This window comes from Carcharodon carcharias, chromosome 7 (assembly GCF_017639515.1).
Source record: "Carcharodon carcharias isolate sCarCar2 chromosome 7, sCarCar2.pri, whole genome shotgun sequence".
Classification (NCBI taxonomy): Eukaryota; Metazoa; Chordata; class Chondrichthyes; order Lamniformes; family Lamnidae; genus Carcharodon; species Carcharodon carcharias.
Window position 1 is genome coordinate 40529207 of NC_054473.1, and position 14602 is coordinate 40543808.

At 40.5% G+C, this 14602-nt stretch overlaps 1 protein-coding gene across 1 annotated transcript in view; it reads right to left on the bottom strand.

Moving 5' to 3' along the window:
• Positions 1-14602, bottom strand: part of dnah12 (dynein, axonemal, heavy chain 12) — a 357153-nt gene that overhangs the window by 221857 nt on the left and 120694 nt on the right. Inside the window, exons 18-23 of the mRNA XM_041191445.1 lie at positions 13737-13922; positions 12648-12848; positions 5478-5672; positions 5259-5380; positions 2042-2324; positions 1383-1502 (exon numbers count right to left, since the gene is read on the bottom strand). Coding sequence (XP_041047379.1) covers positions 1383-1502; positions 2042-2324; positions 5259-5380; positions 5478-5672; positions 12648-12848; positions 13737-13922 — 1107 coding nt within the window. The remainder of the gene's footprint in view (positions 1-1382; positions 1503-2041; positions 2325-5258; positions 5381-5477; positions 5673-12647; positions 12849-13736; positions 13923-14602) is intronic.

A 14602-nucleotide genomic window follows, 5' to 3' on the forward strand; every position in this document is an offset into this window, starting at 1 on the left:
GTGCTTTCATAAGGAGATTGTCTGAGCGAGATTGGAATTAGGAAAAGTTATAGCAAAAGCATTGGCTTCTCAGCCATGTAAATTATGTTTTGCTTACAAGTAGCTCAGCAATGAAGCGCACTTTGCACGGTTCGGTATTTTGTTTGGTTCCGGACGTGTTTCAAAATAATTAGCAACACATTATGATTCCATTGTGCAGCATCTTTAAAAGAGATATAGAAGCAGCAAATGTTTTTTGCCCTAGCCAGCAGCTGACTGCTGTTAAGAAATTTGTTTATGAATAGGCTTTGCTCGAAATGGTTGGCAAGCAAGTTATTAATTAATGCAGACTCTGTGTTTTCTTTGTACTATGACTAGGAATTTTTTTCTCTGATATATTTTTAGAAATTTCACCACAGGCCAGATGAAAAAGTACAACGGGCCACATCCGGCCCCCGAGCCAGGTGTTCCCCACCCCTGACTTAAGGGAAAGCTAGGCAAGTATATGAGGGAGAAGGGAATACAGAGTTACAATAGTAGATTTAGAAGAGGAAAGATGGGAGCAGACTTGAGAGAAGCATAAGCATGGGCAGGGACTAGTTGGGTAGAATGGCCATTTCTGTACTGTATATTCCATGTAATTCTATGTAATCCAGTCACATTAGTCAATCTTCAGTCCAGCCTATATAAAGCAGGCCATTGAGACCCTTTTTGTCAAAATTAACAATTAGATAACATTTTCTAGGACACCAGCAGTCAGCAGGAAAGGAATATTGGGATTGCTATCATAGCAGGATTCCCACAAGTTCAGGCTGTGTTTGACTGCACCAATGAGCCATGCAGACACCCCCCTTGTTACCACTAAAAACAAAAGGAAAATGTAGCTGATGCTGGAAATCTGAAATAAAAATGGATAACGCTGGAACCACTCAGGTCTGGCAGTATCAATGGAAAGAGAAAAAGTTAACATTTCAGGTTGATGACTTTTCAACAGGAACTGGAAGAAGCCCGCCATCCTTAATTGTACAGTATGTCCATCTTCTGGCCATTAATTGACCAATTCAGTGAAAATCACAGTGAGTGACTGTTCCCCATGCAGTGCAGGCTTCTGATCACCATTTGAGCCTAATGGCACGGTCCTGGAAGAGTGGGCCAGAAAGTCACTGAGTAAATGGTCTCTTTGGAATGCTGAAAGGGAAGGAGAGGTGAAGGTATGACCACTCCATCAATGTTTATTGGTGAGTGATTACTTCCAGAAAATCATGTGACCACTTTCTTGGCAGCTCTCATGACACCTACTTAAAGCATCAGTCCACCATCACCTTGAACAGCTTGCCATACAAAATGTTATAAAGCGACTTAGAATCTTTTTTTAACGAACCTGCAATGATGAAAGTTTTTACCTGTGATCCACTTCGGATTGCAGACTCCACCTCTGCGGTCCAGAACATCTGAGATACGCAAATTACAACCTGGCCAGGCCAACTTACCACCCAATCTGACCTCTTGGTCTCTGGGTAATCCTACAGGAGCACAAGAAAATTTATTATTTAAAAAACATGACATACTACCTACGTTTACTTAATACAAAAGAATTCTCTTTTATAAACTTAAACAAGTTGTTCATATCTGATTAGGAATACTGGGGGAGGTGGTGGCGTAGTGGTATTGCCACTGGACTAGTAAACCAGAGACCCAGGTAACGTTCTGGGCTTTGGGGACCTGAGTTCGAATGCGGATTTTAAAACAAATCTGGAATTAAAAGACCAATGAAGAATTATTGATAAACTGGGGCTTTCGAGATGAAAGAAGAAAGATGTTGGGAAATGGAATGGGAAAACATCAGTCAATGCATTTTTCTTAAAAATATGTACATAAATTTATCTAATTATAGCTTTACCATGCAGAAATGGGATTTCAGCTGCTCAAAAAGCAGCAATTAAAACAAATTTTGAAAACAATCATGAGAAAATAATCTTTGACATATTATTTATATAGACTTGCTGAACATTCTAATCTCATCTACATGATTCAGCATTAGAAGATGAAAATTAAGTCATACCTGTTGTGATTGATCAATAACATCATGTATACTTCTTAGCATGATATCTTCCACCTGAACCAGCCATTTTTCAACAGCACCACGAGCTTCAGAAGTGCAAATCTTATCAATTAGTTCAACTCGTTCACCTTCACTACTGAACATTGCAATGATGTCCAGATTGGGAAGAAATTCCAGTTTGCTAATACCCTCAAAACACTTTTTCAGATGGGGTTGTACTCTCAATGGATCTTTGGTTTCAGAAAGGATTTCTAGCATTTCGTCATTAGAAAGAAAGAAAAACCTAGAAACATTAAGCATAACACATTAGGCTACTACAGTCTTAACAATAATTTACATTTATATACTGCCCTTAATGTAACAGGAAAGTTCCAAGGCACTTTACAAATACAGTTAGACAGAAAAACATAATAGAAGCAGGGGTAGGCCATTCAGCCCTTTGAGCCTGCTCTGCCATTAAATGAGATTATGGCTAATCTACTTCAACACAGTTTTCCTGCACTATCTCCATATCCCTTGGTGTTTTCAATATGTAGAAATCTATCTATCTCAGTCTTGAACATACTCAATGACTGAGCCTCCTCAGCTCTCGGGCAGAGAATTCCAAAGATTCACTACCCTCTGAGTGAAGAAATCCCTCTTCATCTCAGTCCTAAATGGCCTGCTCCTTATTCTGAGACTGTGATCCCTTGTTTTAGACACCCCCATCCAGAGTAAACATCATCCCTGCATCCAGTCTGTCCAAGCATGTCAGAATTTTATACGATTCAATGAGATCCCCTCTCATTCTTCTAAACTCCAGTGATTACAAGCCTAGTCGACCCAATCTCTCCTCATACGACAATCCTGCCATCCCAGGAATCAGTCTGGTGAACCTTCGCTGCACCATCAATATGGCAAGGATATCTTTTCTTAGATAGGGAGACCAAAACTGCACACACTATTCTAGGATAAAAGCAAAATACTGCGGATGCAAAAAATCTGAAACAAAAACAGAAAATGCTAGAAAAACTCAGCAGGTCTAACAGCATCTGTAGAGAGAGATCGAAGGGTCATACGGACTTAAAACACCAACTCTGTTTCTCCAAATTGTCAAACTGTTTGTCCAATACTGGCTGAGCAGAAATTTCTTTCAACTAAATATTGGTAAGATGGAAGAAACAGGGCAGAATCTTGTGGAGATGATGGGGGGTCTCAGTCACGGGCTCAGTCGAGATACCCATGTCGCCTCTTTTCGGAAAGGCCCACTGCATCTTGTACCACTCAGGCACTGCACAGCGACGGGCCTTGTCCCAGGATCAAGGTCCCCAGGGACAGGAGCCCTGCCCACCGAGCTGCCAGCCAATCAGAGGCTGAAAGCTCTTCCCTGTACAGCAATGTTACTGGGGTGGTGGTGTCTGCTGCCTTAGTACACCCACGCAAACCCTCAGATTTAGGAGGGACTCAGGGACAGGTCAGTGATGCAGAAAGGGGGCCATGCAGCGAGGTTGGTGTGGGAGGGACAGGGGGGTTAGCATTAAGGGTAAGGGGATGGCTTTCAGTGATCCCAACTTCCTGATTCCGGGTCCTTCAATCAGGCACTGGGTCTCTTTATATGAATCCTTTTAGCTTGCCGTCTACTATGCCATTTCTGCCATTACCGATTGCTCAATCACAATCCCCACCCTGGACCCCTCAAGTAAATACACCAGGATTTGCTTGTCGTACTCCCCGGATGGCGAGTGCCCTTCCCTTCACTAGATTAATACCAGCAGTAGCAGGATGAGGCTGTTTAGAGGACACTAATTGCTTAGTTATACTAATCAAGAAAATTGAACAGGTTGTAAAGTTTTCTCTAGAAAAGAGAGTGAGGGATGACCTGATCAAGACCTTTAAGATTATGAAAGGATTTGAAAGGTAGACAATTGCAATATTTTTCCACTTGCAGGTGGATGAGAATAAATATGTTGGTCACTAGAGGGCATTAATTGCTCACTTAAGGGTATCAATTGGCAGTGGGGCAGGAAGGCTATCCATGAACTTTCCCGCCACAGATTTAATCAGGATGGAAGTGGGAAGGTGGCAGGGTCCTCCCCTGCCATCCTTACACTTCATTAAATGCCCCTCTGTCACCAAACTTGCCACGGGGGAGGGCACAATATTCCACCCCTTTCCCTGGCAACTATCTGAGGCTGAACTGTTGGATGGGCAGTGAAAAATTCCAAGCAATTAGTTGATTAAGGACCTTAATAGGCCGCTTAATTGTCAGCGGGCAGGCGGCTGACTCCTGCGTGTGCCTGCCCAGTGAAATATCGTGTGAGTGCGTGGTGACGTCAGGACACTCACCCAACATCACTGCATGTTATTTATGCTTGAGCATGTCGGGCGCACGCCCGCACGCTGAGCAAAAAGTTCTGGACTGTGTCTTTTTACTTTTGGATTTGACCATTCCAAAGTACTTCTGGCCCGCCTTGCATCTTGGACCTTCCATAAGCTTGAGCGCATCCAAAATTCTGCAACCCATATCTTAACTCACACCAAGTCCAGTACACCCTGTGCTTAAAATTCTCATCCTTGTTTCAATCCCCTGTATGGATTGGCCCACACTATCTTTATAACCTTTCCAGCCCTACAACTCACCTATACCTCTGCACTCCTCCAATTCTGGCCTCTTGTATATCTCCTATTTTAATTGTTCCACCATTGACAGCCATGCTTTCTATTGGACCATAAATTGTGAAATTCCCTCCCTAAACATCTCTGCCTCTCTACGCATTTCTTCTCCTTCAGGATGCTCCTTAAAACCTACCTCTTTGACTAAGCTTTTAGTCATCTGTTGTAATTTTTTTTTATTAATTCATGGGATGAAAGCATTGCTGGCAAGGCCAGCATTCATTGCCCCATCCCTAGTTGTATTTTAGAAGGCAATGGTGAACTACCTTCTTAAAGCACTGCAGTACATGTGGTGTAGGTACAACCATAGTGTTATTGGGGAGGGAGTTCCAAGATTTTGACTTAGCTCTGTGTCAAATTCTGTTTGCTAATACTCCTTTGAAATGTCTTGGGATGTTTTACTTCTTTAAAGAGACTATACAAATGCAAGTTGCTGTTGTTGAATGTCCAGATTATTTTATTTTTGTTGCTAAACTATGATTCACTATTTATTCAAAGAAAATATATGTTTACAGCTTCCAAGTAGATCCTTAATAGCTTGATAATATCACAGCATGTACTATACCGAGGAAAGAAGAGCCGTTTTTTTTCCAGGTAGGCATTTAGTCCTTTCATGATTTTCTCCAACAAGCGGTTGCAATCCTGCAGTTTTACCAGTAATCCTGTCAGGGAGGTTGCTGCCAGAACCTATGAAGGTTAATATTTTAAACAAAATATCTATAGTTATTAGAAATCTTGTCCATCCTTTACACGTTTTGAGATAGTGATAAACATCAGGATGTACCTTGGGATCCTTAACACAGTGCCTCATGATATCCTTCCAGTTCCTGTCCACAGTCTGGAAGAGTCGCCCCTCTTCTGGCATCTGTTGCATAATGTCCTCAGAAGAAAAAATGGGGTCCAGATACAGCCATTGAGCTTGTACTTTCAACCATTCATCAATGGTTTCCTGAACATGAATCAGACGCTCCTCCCAATTCTTAAACATACATGCAAAACAGTAAATAATGTGCTGAAATAATATATTTCAATGTTGTGCTCTTTATCCTTAGAGAGAAAAATGAATTGACACCCCTAAACATGATCATTTTGATCTGCTTATTTCAAAGAAAGATCTTTGCACTATCCAATCAAGGAAGAAAATATTCTTACTTGTAATATAACTTTTTGCTTATACTAGTACTTTAGAACCTGGAGTTATACTTCAGGTGTTAATCCTCGCCCCACTACAGCCTGAATGCAAAGTCTTCTGATGCTTAACATGACAATGCATTGCTTTAATAGCAAATTTACTAAAGCAATATCTCCCATGATCAATCTGAGGTACAAATAATGTTTCTTTAACTGATGTAAAAATACATATCTCACAATAATAATTTTATAATACTATTAAGAATCACTTTTCAAAATCTTGCATATGATGCAAATAACTTGGTTCTCTCTCCAAAACTCTTATTCTGTTAAATAAATGATAAAATATTATCACAGTCCCTGTATCCTATGGTTTAACTTAGTATTTACTTGAGATGTAAGTACTTCATTTATTTGTTTATTATTTCCTCCTCTCTCCCCAAAATCTTCCTCCTTTTCCTCAAATAAATAATTAAAAAGTATAATTATAAAATATGATTATTTTTATCTCTTTATTTCCAACAATAACTGACAACATACCATGGGAACTGTCATTGCTTCAGCAATGCCCAGGGATATTTTTCCCATTGTTAAGACTCTAATAACCAACACCTGAATTGTGCTCACATACTGTAGTCCAGAACTTGTTGAGTGACTATATATCCAACACTATTTTCAAACATTGCATAAGAAGTCCCATTGGATCATGAGACAGTTATGGATTAGGAAAACTATTTGGCCCATCTTAGTTCATCCATCTGTAAGAACTCCAAATTACCCAAATTTTAACGTACTTTTTTTTTACAAGGTTCCAAAATTTTGATTTCACCACTGATCAAGGAAGTCTTCCAAACATTGACCACATTTTACGTCAAGAAAATTTTCCAAACATCAACTATAAATTTACCTTTTACGAGCTTAAATAAATATCTACTTGTCCTATTCTTTCAAATTAACATTAAGTCATGTTCCAGATTTTTTATCTTCTCTCTTCACGTAATTATCTTTTATATATCTAAAAATCATTTCTAGATACCTTCTTTCCAGGCTGGAAAATCCAAGTTCTACCATCTTTGCTCATAACTCACACCTTTGACAAGAGCTAGAGCTCAATTTTAACTCTGTGTAAGTGAATGGGTTTTGAATGAGTTAAAATTAGGCCCCAATCAGGCTTCTCAGCACCTCCACTAGCCCTTGATGTTTCCCTGTGGCTTGTCATTAGAAGTGGATATGGTAGTCATGATGCTCCAAAGTCCATTCCCTAGCTACTGACTCCATCCCTCCCCCTGGCAACTATTTGAGATTAAACCAGTCTGTTCACAACGTTGGTATCACATTTGACCCCTAATATTTAGGCCATCACTAAGACTGTCTTTTTCCACCTCCGTAACATCACCTGACTTTGTCCCTGTCTCAGCTCATCCGCTGTTGAAACCCTCACTCATGCTTTTGTTGCCCTTAGATTTGACTATTCCAATTCCATCTCCAACATTCTATCCTCTGTAAACTTGAGGTCATCCAAAACTCAGCTGCCTGTGTCATAACTCGCAGCAAATCACATTCCCCTATTACCCCTGTGCTTGCTGACCTACATTGGCTCCCGGTCAAGCAATGTCTTGATTTTAAAATTCGCATCTTTGTTTTCAAATCTCTCCATGGCTTTGCTCCTCCCTATCTCCTCCAGCCCCACAACCATCTAAGATAACTGTGCTCCTCTAATTAAGGCTTCTTGAGCATCCAGATTGCAACTGCTCTGCCAGAGGTGCCCATTCTTTCAGCTGCCCATAGGCCCTAAATTATGGAATACCCTCCCTCCCTATACTTCTTTGACTCTCTACTCACTTTCCTCCTTTAAAGCACTCCTTAAAATCTCCATCTTTGACCAAACTTTTGATCATCTGCCCTAAAATCTCCTTATGTGACTCAGTGGCATATCTTATTTCATTACACTCTTGCGAAGCATCTTGTGATTTTCTTTATTACATTAAAGGTGCTTCATAAATATAAGCTGTTATTATTCATGCATTCTAACCACAGCTCAATAAAGTTTGATCACAACTTCCTCTGACTTGCATTCTACTGTTTTATATGTGAGAATCAACATTCTATTGGCTACCTTGACTGCACTTCCTCAAACTCTGTTTTCTGTAAAGACTTCATTCCATTCTTCTAGTTTTTCTGTCTTCACCACACCTGTTCTGATTATATAACTTTCCATACCAGCGCTCCTGATATGTCTTCCCTCTTTCTGCATTCCCCCCACATCAGCCCTCCTTCCACTGCGGTTGGCAGAGCCCTTGACTACGTCCATTGACCCTGCACTTCTTTTCTCTCCTTTTCTCTTTCTTCCCAGAACCATGACAGGGTTCCCCTTGTCCTCACCTTCCACCCCAAAAGTATTGTATTCAACGGATCATTCTCTGTCATTTTAACCATCTCCAGTGTGATGCTACCTCCAAAAATATCTTTCCCTCTCCTCCCCTTTTAGCATTCCAAAGGAACACTTCCTTCCAGGACACCCTTGATCATTTCTCAACCACCTCCAATACCCTTTCCCCTTCTCATGGCACCTGTCCATGTAAGTGCAGGAGAGGCAACACCTGCTCTTTTACCTTCTCTCCCCTTCCAATTCAAGATCCCGTACATTCCTTCTGGGTGAAACAATGTTTTATGTGTCCTTCTTTCAATTTAAAATACTGTATTTGCTGCTCACTACGTGGTCTGTTCCACTCTGGGGAGATCAAATGCAGATTGGGCGGCCGCTTTGCAGAACGCCCCTGTTCCATCCACAAGGGTGACTGGAGTTCCAGTCACCTGTCATTTTAACTCCCCACCTTGATCTCACTCTGACCTCTCTATCCTCAGCCTCTTGTATTGTTCCAATGAAGCTCAAAGGAAGTTTGACAAACAGCACCTCATCTTTGAATTAGGCACTCTACAGCCTTCCACACTCAACAAGTTCAAAAATTTCAGACCATAATCTCTACTCCCATTTTGTTTCCTTTTCTTTGCAGGATTTGGCTTTGGTCTCATTTTTTTCTCGTTTCTATTTTTGGACTATGGCTGTTCATCAATCTGTCATTTACACCACCTCTAGATGTATCTTTTGTTTCATTACTCATTTCATTACCACTCCCTTTAGCCCTGTGCCACCAACGCTTTTGTCATTTTATCTCTCCTGCCTTCTACTCTATCACAGTCATTATCTTCTGTTCTTTTTCTTCCCTCCTCACTTTCCCTTGCTTAAAACCGATTATATTTCTAACTTTTCTCAGATCAAATGAAAGGTCATTGACCAGAAATGTTAACTCTGTTTCTCTCTCCACAGATGCTTCCTGCCCTACTGAGTATATCCAGCATTTTCTGTTTTTTATTTGAAATACAGACTGGGTGACCACTATGCAGAGCACTTCCATTCAGTCTGCAAGCATGACTAAGTTTTCTGTTGCTTGTTATTTCAATTCTTCACCTTACTCCCATTCTGACCTTTCTGTCATTAGCCTGTTCCAATGTTCCAATGAAACTCAATGCAAGCTTGAGAAACAGCACCTAATTTTTTGACTTGGGGGCACTCTACAGCCTTCTGGACTCAACATTCAGTTCAACAATTTTAGATCATAACCTCTGTTTCCATTTTGTTTTGTGTTTTTTTTAACTGGTTTTGTTTTTTTTCCTCATTTCTTTCTTTATTCATTTTTTTGCATTTGGACAGCTGCTATCCAGCCATTCGCATTTCATCTATACACATCTTTTGTTTCTTTACTTTATCCATTACCACTCCCTTTTGCTTTTGTACCATTTAACCTTTTGTCAATTAATCTCTCCTTCTTTCCACCCTATCACAGACCTTCCCTTTTGCTCTTCTACCCCATCTTCCTCCTTTCACTTGCTCAAAGCCTATTACATTTCTAAAAGGTCACAAACTCAAAACGTTAACTCTGTTTTTCTCTCCACAGATTCGGCTTGACCTTCTGAGTATTTCCAGAATTTTCTGTTTTTATTTTAGGTTTCCAGTATTTCAGTACTTTGCTTTTGTATGTGTCCAGATCAGGATGGTGTGCAACTTGGAGGAGAATTTAGAGGTGATGATACTTTTATGCACTTGCCATTTTTGTCCTTGTAGTTGGCAGAGGTCATGTGGTTGCATGTTGTGGCCAAAGAAGGCTGGGTGAGTTGCTGCAGTGCACTTTGTAAATAGCACACACCGCTGTCACGGTATGCTGATAGTGTAGGAAGCAGATGTTTAAACCAATGCACTAAGTGCCAATCAAGGAAACTGCATTGCCTTAGAAGGTGTCAAGCTTCATGAGTGTTGTTGCAATTGCAACCATGTGGAGAGCTTTCCATCACACTCCTGATTTGTGCCCTGTTAAAGAGGCTTTCAGAAGTCTAGAGATTAGACACTTGCTGCAGAATACTCAGCCTCTGACTTCCTCTAGTAGCCACAGTATTGATGTGGCTGGTCCAGTTCAGTTTCTGGTCAATGCTGAGGGGAGGTGGTTAGACTCTTGTGCAGACGGCCACTACCTAGCACCTGTATGACACAAATAATACTTGCCATTTACTTATTATTTGCTGCACATGGGGCATATACTGCTTAATTATCTGAAGAATTGCGGTGGAGCTGAACCATGGGCAATAATTGGGGCTGCAATACTGCTCTGAAGAGCTCCTGCAGCAACATCCTGGGGCTGAGATGAATGGCCTCAAATGGCCACTGGAGAGTTTTCCATGATCTCCATTAAATTAACTTTTACGGGGGCTCCTTGGGCCACAATCAGTCAAGCTCTGCCTCGGTGTCAGGCACAGTCACTTTCATCATGGATCTGGAGTTTAACTCACCGCCATGTTGGGACCAAAATTGTAGTGAGGTTTGGAGTCAAATTGTTCAAGCAAAGCCTAAACTGAGCATCAAAATCTGGGTTATTGGTGAGCTGTTTGTTAACATTGTTGCTAATTCCTCAGCTGATGAGGTGATCATTTGATGGGTTGCATTTGGCCTGATTTTTATGGACAGGACATGCCTGGGAAATTCCCGCATTGCTGGATAGATGACAGTGTTGTGGCTGTACTGGAACAGCTTAACTAAGGGTGCAGCTAGTTCTTCTGCACCAAAGCCAGAATATTGTAAGAATTTGAAGCCTTTATAGTGTCCAGTGCACTCAACCGCTTCTTAATGTCAAGTGGAATAAACTGAATTAACTGAAGATTCGCACTTGTGAAGGTGGTTAGTTCTTTAGGAGACCAAGAAGGATCATCTATGCAGCATTTCTGCCTCAAGATGGTTATAAACATTTCAGCTTTGTCTTTTGCAATCAAGGCTAGGTTCTCCTTTCATTGGGGACAAAGACAATATTTCTTCCTCCATCCATCCTTTGTTTATTTGTCCACCACCACTTGAGATTGAATGTGGAAGTAATTCAGAGTTCTGTCCTGATCCACTAGTTGTGTGTACACTTAGCTCTATTTATAGCAGATGCAAAGGCCAACCTTCCAATGGCCTTCTTGCTTTATTTTTGTATCTGTACACTAGCTTCCAGAGATTGTGTATATGAACACCCAGGGCAGGATTTCCCGGTCAGTGTGCGGGGGGCGGGACCCACACGCCAACGTGTAAAATGACGCGGGGTGATGTTGGGCGGAACTCCTGATGGCATCCCGTGTCATTTCAATTTTCAGGTCAGCAGGGGCACAGCCGAATCAACTGTGCGCCCACCAATCTGTCAACGGCCAATTGAGGCCATTTAAAAAGTAATTGCAGGAGATAAAGGACCTGCCCGTCCAATCTTAAGGTTGGCGGGCAGGCCGGGAGCCCTGGCAGGCTTCAGAAAAAGCATGAAACCTCATCCATGGGCAGGATGAGGTTTCATGTAGGTTTTTAAAACTTTAATAAAAGTTTAATTAAAAATGATGGACATGTACCAACTGATGTGACAGTGTCACATGAGGGGATGTCAGGGAAATTTTATTTTTATATTTTTAATATTTTTGAATTTGGCGCTGATCTCCCTGAGGCAGCACTTAGCCTCAGGGAGATGAGTGCACTCTTTCGCGCGCATGTGCAAAAGAGCACACTCTCAGCTGAGGGAATTGCACCCCCCCAGCCACCCCCCCCCGCCCCGCCCACACAGGGAGCGCATAGTGCTTCCTGGCGGGCATCACGCTGGGCAGGCCTTAATTGGCCCACCCAGGTAAAATGGCGGCACAGATCGAAGACGCGCCTGCATGCACCCGGTCCTGAACCCCCCCCCCCCACCGACGGGGAGAAAATTCTGCCCCTAAATTTCAATGCTTACACATAAGTCCTAGTCTTTCACTGTTAAGAAAACATTCAAATTTGTCTTCCTCAGATCCAAAGTGGATGATGTTACACTTCCCTATATTGAATTCCATCTAGCAGTTTTGTCATTTAAGTTGTCAATGTTCCTTCATAACTTCTTGCCCTCATCTCTACAACTTTTAGTGCCTCCTAACTTTGAGTCATCTGCAAACTCACAATCCTCCATCCTTCATCCAAGTCACTGGCAGATATGGTGAAAAGCTGAAAGACCAGTAGAGGTCCCTTTTGGACACTACTTGACTAATCTGCCAATTAATGAACCTGCCCTTTATCCCTATTCTCTGCCTCCAATCTCCCAATTAATGCCACAAGATTGCCTTCAATTTTGAACGCTCTCATTTTTGCTAATGACAAGAATGGCAGACTTAAAGAAAATAAAGATTATCTGCTCAGTTTTTTGCTAGTTGCTCATTTTTAATTGTGATGTAAGTCCTGCCCGTTAACTTTGATTTATATTTATATTTTGTTATCAAGAGTACTCACCTTGATTTTCTGTTCAAAAGGTTTACAGAATGGTGACCCTCTCATCGTCTGTGTCTTGATAATTTGATCATCAAGGATAGCCTGAATCTCATCCACAGCTGACAAAATAGAGATCCCAGTGTCCCGATATAAGCTTGTATTAAAGATAATAGTCTCCCAGGCTTCCACCATGATATTCATTGCTTTTTCCAATGAGAATTCCTAAAGAAAAATCTCACTGAATAACATCTTATTTTGTTAAGAAATTATTTTCTGTTTCAATATATTTTATTTAAAAGCAATTAAATAATATTTTATCAGTGTACTTTTTAAAAGCTTAATTGCTTTTGGGTTACTCGTACTTTGCGGGGAACAGTATTACAAATATAATTCTTAAAGGATGAATAAAAAAAACCAAGATTTTCAAAAAGAAAGTAAGAAGAGTAAGAAATGAATGTACATGGAATAGAATCATACAACACAAAAAGAGGCCATTAAGCCTGCACCAGTTCTTTGAAAATCCTATTCAATTAGTCGTGCTCCCCTGTTCTTCTCTCATAACCCTGACAAAGTTTCCTTTTCAAGTGCATATCCAATTCCCTTCTGAAAGTCACTATTAAATCTGTTTCCAGCAAGCGTCAGAAATATAATACATTTCAGCTCACAAAAATGTGTGTAAAAATAATTCAACTCTGGTTCTTTTGCCATTTAGCTTAAACTGGAGTCCTGTGGTTCTGGTTCTCTACTGACTCTCCTGCCAGTGGAAACAGTTTCACCTCATTTACCCGATCAAAACCCTTCATAATTTGAAATACTTCAATTAAATCTCCCCTGAATCTTCTCTGTTCTAAGGAGAACAATCACAGCTTCTTTACACTGTACAATTAACCGTAGTCCTTTACTCCTGGTATAATTTTGGTAAATCATTTATGAATCATCTCTAAGGCTTTGACATCCTCCCTGAAGTGTGGTGCCCAGAATTGGATACCTTTTATACTTATCACCTTTCATGACATTAGGATGTTTGAAAGTGCTTACAGCCAACAGCAGCATTTCTGCTTCCAACATTATGTGCTATGAGTTATTATCCTTATATAGCTCCATATTTACCTTGGTGGCGGCAGCACTAATTTCTTCAAATTTTTCCAAATATGGAGTGAGATTCAATTTTAACATCTTTCTCAGAGTTGTTCCTGAATCTGGGGTCAAATCATAGCCCATAATTCCAGACATCAGTGCCCAGTGCCGAGGTCTCATACCAGCATTACACAGTATAGACACAAGGGGGACAACTTCCTAGACAGTAAAACAAACAAATCAAAACAAAATATTTTTAGTAGATTAAAAAAAATTGCAGGCATGATTGAGTTATCATTGTTTTAATAATTTTTTGTTTTTATACTCTTGGACACACAAATTTGAATTTAAAAAGAGTAGCATAATTTCACAGCTTTACCCAACAGAAGTATTTATAAAAGCAAAAAACTGCGGATGCTGGAAATCCAAAACAAAAACAAAAATAAAAATACCTGGAAAAACTCAGCAGGTCTGACAGCATCTGCAGAGAGGAATACAGTTAACGTTTCAAGTCCTTATGACTCTTTAACAGTATTTGATGTTGTCTTAGATTAGTGGAACAGAGAAAATAATTGTCACATTAATGGGGTTTTAATCTAACTCAGTATCATTAACTTAAATCTAGCCTTTCCTGGTGTAGCTACATCTCTACATTAAAATGTAATATATGTCAAAACTTAAACTATTTAGAAATAGTTTAGAAGATAGAATCTCTCCCCACCTCTTTAATTATTCTCCCCTCCCCTCCTTCAGGAGAGCAGGCTTGACAGTATATGGTTCAAAAGGCACTAGCAAAGCTTCAGTACCTCATTGTCTTTTATGCATGGATGCAATGTGCCAAGACATCAAATATCAATGGGTTATTTGACATAGAAATCATCACTGTCATGCTCAATCTT